Source organism: Apis dorsata, unplaced genomic scaffold, assembly GCF_000469605.1.
Source record: "Apis dorsata unplaced genomic scaffold, Apis dorsata 1.3 scaffold_397, whole genome shotgun sequence".
Lineage (NCBI taxonomy): Eukaryota > Metazoa > Arthropoda > Insecta > Hymenoptera > Apidae > Apis > Apis dorsata.
In genome coordinates this window covers 1,100,414-1,109,031 of record NW_006263656.1, presented here as the reverse complement: position 1 = coordinate 1,109,031, position 8,618 = coordinate 1,100,414, and the positions used below count along the sequence as shown (strand labels likewise).

At 25.4% G+C, this 8,618-nt stretch overlaps 3 protein-coding genes across 5 annotated transcripts in view; 2 read left to right on the top strand and 1 right to left on the bottom strand.

Annotated features, from left to right (window-relative positions):
- Nucleotides 1-754: 754 nt before the first annotated feature.
- On the top strand, nucleotides 755-2,705 carry LOC102676294. Its single transcript, XM_006619205.2, has 4 exons — nucleotides 755-833; nucleotides 1,116-1,595; nucleotides 1,662-2,316; nucleotides 2,410-2,705. Exons 2-4 carry the CDS (start codon nucleotides 1,130-1,132, stop codon nucleotides 2,612-2,614), a joined length of 1,326 nt encoding a protein of 441 aa, XP_006619268.1. The 5' UTR covers nucleotides 755-833; nucleotides 1,116-1,129; the 3' UTR covers nucleotides 2,615-2,705.
- On the bottom strand, nucleotides 2,679-7,322 carry LOC102675960 (YEATS domain-containing protein 2). Of its 3 annotated transcripts, none has more exons than XM_006619202.2 (5): nucleotides 7,172-7,322; nucleotides 6,695-7,010; nucleotides 3,808-6,467; nucleotides 3,655-3,728; nucleotides 2,679-3,166 (listed from the first exon to the last, which is right to left on the bottom strand). In XM_006619202.2, exons 2-5 carry the CDS (start codon nucleotides 6,777-6,779, stop codon nucleotides 3,049-3,051), a joined length of 2,937 nt encoding a protein of 978 aa, XP_006619265.1. In that variant the 5' UTR covers nucleotides 6,780-7,010; nucleotides 7,172-7,322; the 3' UTR covers nucleotides 2,679-3,048. The 3 variants fall into 3 exon arrangements, with proteins under 3 accessions (XP_006619265.1, XP_006619266.1, XP_006619267.1); XM_006619203.2 differs by having other exon boundaries at nucleotides 7,168-7,316; XM_006619204.2 differs by having other exon boundaries at nucleotides 2,801-3,166; nucleotides 3,812-6,467.
- A 300-nt stretch (nucleotides 7,323-7,622) lies between these two features.
- The window catches only part of LOC102681643 (OTU domain-containing protein 5-B), a 4,138-nt gene continuing 3,142 nt past the window's right edge, over nucleotides 7,623-8,618 (top strand). The window contains exons 1-2 of the mRNA XM_031512186.1: nucleotides 7,623-8,149; nucleotides 8,248-8,340. Coding sequence (XP_031368046.1) covers nucleotides 8,012-8,149; nucleotides 8,248-8,340 — 231 coding nt within the window. The 5' untranslated portion in view covers nucleotides 7,623-8,011. The remainder of the gene's footprint in view (nucleotides 8,150-8,247; nucleotides 8,341-8,618) is intronic.

The window sequence follows — 8,618 nt, the reverse complement described above, 5'->3', positions numbered from 1 at the left end:
AGCGTATTAAATACAAAGTTTTTTTTTTTATTTAAAATTTTATGAATTTACAATTAAATTATAATATTCAACACAGTTTATTTTTTGTAATTGATTCCAAAGTTTTTTTTTAATAATTTTTTTAAAATTATTTTTATTATTCATTTTCTAATATAATTATATTCACATAACCTCTTTTATTTATTAGAAATCTTTTATTTTCATTTTCATCAATTTTTTTATTTATTTATTTTTTTTAAATCAGTATAAATATAAGCATTGTGATCATTCTAAATTCATTTATATTTTTCTTTTATAATATATATATTTCGAATATTTATATCTTTATTTATTACAATTATAATATTTACACATATTATTTATACATAATCATTAAAAAAATTGTGTATATTTATATTTAGATCAATTTTTTTCTTTAAAAAAAAAATGTTAATTATATTCCATCTTTTAGATTTATTACATAAAATATCAAAATAAGATTCTATTTTTATTTGGAAGTCTCTCAATTTGTAATTCTTTATATTACAAATGTACCAAATATACCAACTATAAAAAAACATTCTGAACATTTATTTTCGTGAATACGAATATAAATCTTTTAATAATAATGTAATTCTTTAAATAAATGAAATCTGTAATAGAACAAGTTTATAATATAATAAATACGTTTATCTATTGTCGCCTTAACAGATTATAAATAAAATAAAGTTATATAAAAATATAGGGAATTCTGATTTTCGTAACAACTGATTGATTAATTTCTCGTATTATTGGTAATACTGAGTTTAAGATTAAAAAATAAGCAAGTTAGTAAACAATGCAAATAGTAAACTGTACGCTCAATTTACCTAAGCATTTTTGTTTTTTATTTTTATTATTTTTTCTTAAAAATTGTAGATAGTTCTTCTTATTTTACATTTTATTTGACAAAAAAAAAATTTTTTTATCATTTAAGTTAATGAGTGCGAGATAATTATTTAAAAATAATATATTATTTTTTATTCATTATTTTTATAATAAACCATTTTCAAATTACATGAAATTTTTTTTTGAAATTTCTAATGAAATTTCTAATTTTTATGTTTTGTAGATATTAATAATGAAATATTTTTCAGAAAAGAAGAAACAAATGGCTGAGAAAGAAATCTGTGGATTTTTAGATGTCAAATATTGTGGTAGTAAATCTAAAGTTCATAAAGTTAAAAAGAGAACACTGGGTCCTTGGAAAGTTTGGAAAAGACATTGGTGTTCCTTTCAAAAGCTTAGTTCTGAACTAGGCATTAAAGTACATCTTGATTATTGCATTGGCAATGATAATAATTCATCATTAAATGATAAAGAAAATTTCATAATAATACCATTGAATGCCGTTATTTCTCGTACTCAATCTAGATCTAAACAATTTGCTTTTGGTATATTTGCTATTAAAGAAAGAAAACCATTACTTTATTTAGCTGGTAATTCAGAGACAGAATCACAACGTTGGATGGCAAACATTAGACAACTATTAAAACCTAGAAAATTTAAAATTATAACAGGATCTTATAATATCTCTATGGTTGATAATTCACATTCTAAGGCATCAGGGTTGACAGGTATTTAAATTTTTATTTATATAAAAATTTATACTTTCTAATATTAATTATTAAAGTATTGTTCAGGATTATATGGTGATTTGATAACCAATAGATTAGGAATTATGATAAAAGATGTTCATTCAGGTGAAATAATAGAAAATTTTGAGTGGGAAGAATTAAATCAGTTTCATTTAGTCACAGCAGGACGACCAGAAGATGTTAAATGCATTTGTGTTATTCATACGACAAAAAATTTTCGTGCTGGAATTGGTGAATTACATTTGTTTTGTTTAGAAGCTCCCAAATTATTGCAAGATTTGGTAACTCAAGGTCGTGGTCCAAGACACAAACAAATTAATAGAAAGCTTTTAAGCTTAAGTGAAAATGATATTAGAATAGTATCTCATGATGAACATTTGCAAAATTATTCAATAGCAAATAAAAAAATGGAATTGAATATGTTAAATGAAAGATATGAAGAAATAAGTTGTAAAGTATTTAATAAACTAACTGAGAATGTCTATCAATCAGAACCATGTAATTATTATCATATTAGAAAATTTTCTGATATTTCTCTAACTTCTGGAATTTATGAAGAAATATCTGATAAATCTAGTAAAAATGCAGCAGCTACTTCAAGTTTCTATATAGAGCATTTTTTTTACAATCATTCATCAGAAGAACCCCCACCTTTGCCTCCACGACAAAGATGTGCTTCAGAGTCTATGAAAGAAAGCAGGTTTGCATTTATTTACTTTTCTTAAAATTATTAGTAAAATTATTTAATATAGTGTATTACATTTTTTATTACATATATATATGTATTTTTAAGGTTGCCAAATGTTCGAGTTTCTGGATCCAATAGTTTATCTTTAACATCTCATAGAAATTCTATAAAAATTGAAAAAAATAATTTAGAATTTCAAAGAATAATGGATGAATCTAATTATGTTCCTATGTCACCTCGATTAAAAGATATTACATTATTAAAAATGCAAGCAACAATGCAAGAAAATGATTATGTTATTATGCAATAGACAGGACATCAAATGCAGTTCAGTGAGAGATCAATTGATATTTTCTAATATTTTCTTTTTTAAATTTAAATACACATATATTTATATATATGAAAGAAAATATAAAAGCTAATACATGATTGAACTTAATTCGTTTCTATGCAGAGAAGAGCTTAATTCAAAAACTAGTTTAAGCATCATTGAAAATTATTTATACAAAATTTCATATATACTTTATTCAAAATTATAAATTTGTACATATGCGAGGCTTCCGTTTTCAGAACTGTATTGGAGCGCATGTTGCAGCTTATCTTTATTGCTTATATTTCAAATATGGCAGAATTTATTTATTTTTCTTAATATTAAATATTCTTTCACACACGCATGTGCGCGCACGTACATTCATATGCATACATAATCATAATTAAAATTCCTAGATTTTATATTTTTTTAAATTAATCTATAATTGATAATCTGTATTTTGAACCTAAGCCGTGATTTGTAAAAATATCAAATTCTTCACGATTTAAAAGAGCTCCACGTACATCATCCAAAACTATCATTTTTGGATATCTATAAATAAAATAAAAAAAGACTGTTATAATTCCGTGATAATAATAATAATAATAATAATAATAATAATAATAATAATAATAATAAACATATTATATATATATATAAAAAGGGATGGTAATATAGTTCACAGTTTTATAATTTTTTTTTTAAATTGTAATTTGTAATTTAAATTGCTCTAATTTTTTACATAATTATACTTCATGATGCGTGATAATACTTTTCATATAGTTAACAGATAAAGCATCTATTAGATGTCTTTATTAAATATGAAAATGAGATATATAGACACCAATTTTACCAATTACCAGCAAGGAGCCATAATACCATTCTTTTTTCTTTATATATATTTGATATTTACATTATAATATATATAAATATATACATGATTGTAAGATATTTACATTATAACATATATAAATATATAAATTATAATGTATATAAATATATAAGCAGCATTTAAGCAGATTAAGGAAATATATATTTACCCATTATTACTGCATCTTTCCCAAGCTTTTGCTAAAGACATTCTAACTAAATCTTCTGTAAGACATTCAACAGCCTAAAAACATTAAAAAAAATATATAGAAAATTTTTTAATAATTTTTAAATAGAATAAAAATAAATAAAATAATTCATACTCGCATTATCATTCGACTAGCCGCACAATGTACGACAGTGGGTACAATTTCTTCAGAAATTAGCTTAATACCAATTTCTCTAGCAGTTTCACAAACAAAATCATAAAATGGTTCTAATTTCCTTTCAAGTTCCAATACTGTAATTTTCGTATTTGCATATTCTCTATTTTCTTTTCTTTTTTTTAATTCTTTTTTATTTTCTAATGTGACATCAATATTTACCACATCAATCTCAATATCTAACTCAGTAGAGTGATATGAATTACAATCAACTAAATTATCATTTGATTGACATGGATTAACTTGAAGCCATTTACAAAAAGTATCAGGCTCTGTACATGTAGAAACATACTTGGTAATTGTTGAATTAGGCAAACTTTTCTGTTGTTTTATTAATCGAATATTAAAATTTGGAGAAAGAGGTGTATAACCATGCAATCTTGCCCAAATCATTATTTCTTTAATGCTCCACAATTCTTCTTCTGTAAATGATTTTTTTTTCAAAAAACACCATATCATTTTTGCTCGGTTCCATTCACAAGCATTTCGCTTTGTTATAGTGTATCTAAAGAATTCTTCTTCGCTTACACAAGCATAAGGATGTAACCGTCTATAATCAGAGTCGGAAGCGTCTCGAGTTATCATAGGCATTCTTCTAATAATAAATCGTAATAGGCCTTGAATATTTAGAATATTTGCAGTTTCAATTGTCCGAAAAACCTCGTCATAAAATTCTTTTTTACTTTGAATTTTATATTTATCCTTGCCTAAAGTGATTTTTTGACGTAATGCTTTTGATTCTTTTATCTCTTCATTTTTTATTTTTAATATTTGTTCAGTAACTGAATCCTTTTCGAAATTAGGAAAAATATTATTTAAATTTTTTTTATCTGCTATTTTTAACACTGGTACATTTGAATTTATATTTAAAAGAATACTTTTAGAAACTTTGAGTTTTAATCCTTGTTGTACTTTTGTTCCATTAGTATTTCGTATTTGAATTGTAGTTTCTGAACCTAAAGGTTTTTTCAATAAGCTAATACCGCGAGAAGCAGATAAATTTAAATTTTTCGATTTCGTTAAATCATTATTATAATTATCATCCATACATGGAACTGTAATATCCACAGGAATTGTTTTATTGTTCTGAAGAACTAAGACATGCTTATTTCCAGATGGTTCAAACAATGGAGGAATGGAAATTTCCAAAGGACGAAGATTCGAGTGAACTTTGGAACAACTCAATGGAAATACTTTCAATGTGCTCTGATTAATTTCATTTAGCGAAGGTATACTTGTGTTAATTAATTCTTCTTTTACTTTTAAATTATTTAAATCTCCATTCATTGAGAGTTCATTTGCTACTGTATTATCATTTTCAATACTTTCTTTTTTCTTTTCTTTTGACTGACACTCTATGACAGTTTTATCCAAAGATAAATCAGTTGATGCTATTAATGAATGATCAATAGTTAAATTTTTTTCAGAATTATTTAAGTACTTTGAACCACAATAATCATGATCAAGTTCTATATAAAATAGCAATTTTTTCGTATTAATTAAATCTTCGCTAATTTTCATATCTCTTGAAGATTCTTTTTTAACTAATACGTCACAGATCTTATCTGTTAATTTTAATTTTTCATTTATATTGTTACTAGTGAAATCAAATATAGGATTAATATCTTTGTCATTTTCTAATTTCACTTTGCAATTATATTTGATTTCGTTAATATCTTGATCTATAAATTTACCCGTATTTCGTTTAGAATCTCGGGAGTCTGCATAAATCCATATATCGACAAGTGTCTCAGATCCTAAAGTTTGTAAACCAGTATAAGTACGATCTAGTTTCAAATAATGAATTATATCCATTGGTTTATTGAGAGCACTTTTAAAATGCAATTGTACTCTTAATGGAAATTCACCCCAACCACGTCTTGATAGACAAAATGGCGTTGATGTAACTTCCACAACATCATTGGGTCTATAACTAGGATGTAAAAAGAATCTGACTTTACTAACAAAATCATTGATATCAGGATTTTCCTTATTTCCTCTAACATACATTGTCCATTTATGACTAGCTGCATCTTCTCTCCATTCTGGGGGAATCCATTTTGAAATATTTCCAATAATTATACGTTTTCGTATCTTGTGTCTAATACCTCTTGATGGATATTGAGACTCTGGAATTCCACTTTTTGGTGGAATATATCGAGGAATTTTCTTTGGCCTTAATTCTTCATCTGTTTCATTACTTCTTTTCTCTAGTCGACAATGTTCAGAAGTTTCTTCTGTTTTTATTGTAGCATTGATATTAAATGGAGATATTGAAATTGATTGTGATGTATTAAAATAACTTTCACTTGATGTTGATATGGGAATATTTAACTTATCAGATATCTTTGGTGATTTACCAATTAATTCTTTTATTGCAGGATGAATTTGAGTTTGCTTTGTTTCTCCATTTTGTGAATTTTGACATTGTTTACGATTATAAAAATCTGCAACAATAACATAACGCAATAAATGAAGAATTTTTGTTGCTCTGTGTAATCTTTCTTGTATTTCTAAAACTTCTTTTTCTTTTGTGTTAATTTCTTGAGAAAATTCCTTTTCAATAATAGCATTTATTTTCTTTGCAGTACTGCTTCGTGCTAAAATGAAATAAAATGAATAATAATAATTAAGTAAAATGCAAATACAAAGAAATACAATTAATTTATTAATTAATACAAATAAATACACTTTATTAATTTAATTTATAATATTATTGTTAGAAAATAGTGATCAATGTTAAAACAAATGGAGTATAAATAGGTTAGATACAATAGAAATTCAAATAGAAGTATCATATAAATTTGATCAAATATTCGATATATACCATTTTCTTCATAAATTCGTTGATGTTTTTCATTACTTGCAGAAGATGGCCCGTAATCGGGATCTTGATCTTTTAAGGCACTCATTTACCATACTCGTTTTCGGACATATAATAATTAAATAGAAAAATGTTTAAAACCTATTTTTCCGTAAATAGGCAATATTTTACGTGTAATAAAAAAGTTTTTTCATTATTACTAACATCAATTTTTTATCATGATATTTGTCATAACTTAAATAATGAACATGTGCTCCGTACTTTATTTTAAAACACCCTTTAAATGGAGGGTTGCGCTTCTAAGTGTCGATATTATTTTCTATAAACAAATAATAGAGGTTATATTTTCTATGAAATTTTATTTTAATTAATAATAATAATTAGTTTGAAAATACGAAATTTTATGCATATATAATAAAAATTATTTTACACATATTATTAAAAGTATGATATCATAGTGACAAATATATATATACGTACATACATCATGGCTTAGCTATCCATATGTTATGTACTCATAATGTCGTTGAAAATTTTAAGGAAATATGACAACATATGTGAAGTATGTTATTAATAGTATACATACGTAAAGTTAGCTTAGTAACAACAGGTGTGCTACATAATAAAAGAATTTGATGAACTTTATTATTATTTCCCTAAGTATTGTAAAAACTCTTAAATTTTACCATGTTTATCGTCAAGATGTATAAAAGAAATTTTATAAGAAGAATATTTTTTTAAATTTTTGCATTTCTAAAAATTTACTTTATTGATTTCTAATTAATTATTAAAAATATGTGATATTTAATCAATAACATAAAAATTAAAAAAAATCCAAAATATTTACTTAAGTATACATTTTGTGTTTTTTTAAGACAACTGATAAGTATTTGATGTAGGGATTTTGACGACATAAAATAGGGAAAATACGATGCGATAGATTGGTAGTGGGTAACCTGGTAGTGTGTGCAAGTGTAGTCATGGCTGTCTGACAAAACATTCGAAATAACAAGAATTAATGTAGTAGTTGGTTATTAAAGCTATCATGTCGCGTTTCTTATGCAGCGCAACACTATTCTGATTTAAATTCTGAAGAGTTTATTAGTGACATAGTAATAAAACTTCCATTCAAATCAACATACTTCGAGGTATACTTTGTAGATATCGTTGAGAATAATAATAAATAAGTGGATAGTAATTGTGGATCAGGAAGGAAGTACGGGATTCAAAGCGCAGTGATCGTGAGCCTACGAGGTTCTTTTCTAAAATCTTGTTAAACGAGCGTCGCGTCTAACGACCACCGACGATCGATTACGCAAGATGACCATTCTGTCGAAGAAGAAGACGAACGCCTCAAAAGATAGACGAGAAGGAGGCAGCACTTCCGAAGTCGATGTTCACGGAGTGCAAAACGAGCATAACTCCGGATCCATCACACTACCTAATAGTCCATATCAGGTGAATGAATATCCTAATTGCAGCATCTGCTACTCGCACAATACTTGCATAGTAATTGCAAGAGCGAACCTTAAACGACCTTTTGCGAACCGTGACAGGTACGTGCAGCGAACGGTTTCGCGGTCGATCTACACGGGGTTCAGACCGATCATGGATCTGGTTCTATCGTTCTTACAGGAAGCTCGTATGAGGTAAGAAATATAAAAGCTAGTATTTTTTAAAAATATTCTTCTAATTATCTTTAAATTCAATTTTTATATTAATTTTCAATTGTATAATTAATTAATTATTAAAACATATTCACATGAAAAATTATTTTTCTTTATTTATAATTAATTATAAAAATAATTTATAAATATATAATTTATAAAAATATAATTGTAATTAACTATGCATAATTTTTCATGTTTAATAATTATATATTATTATTTATTCAACACTTATTTTATATGTTCTGACATTAAAGACA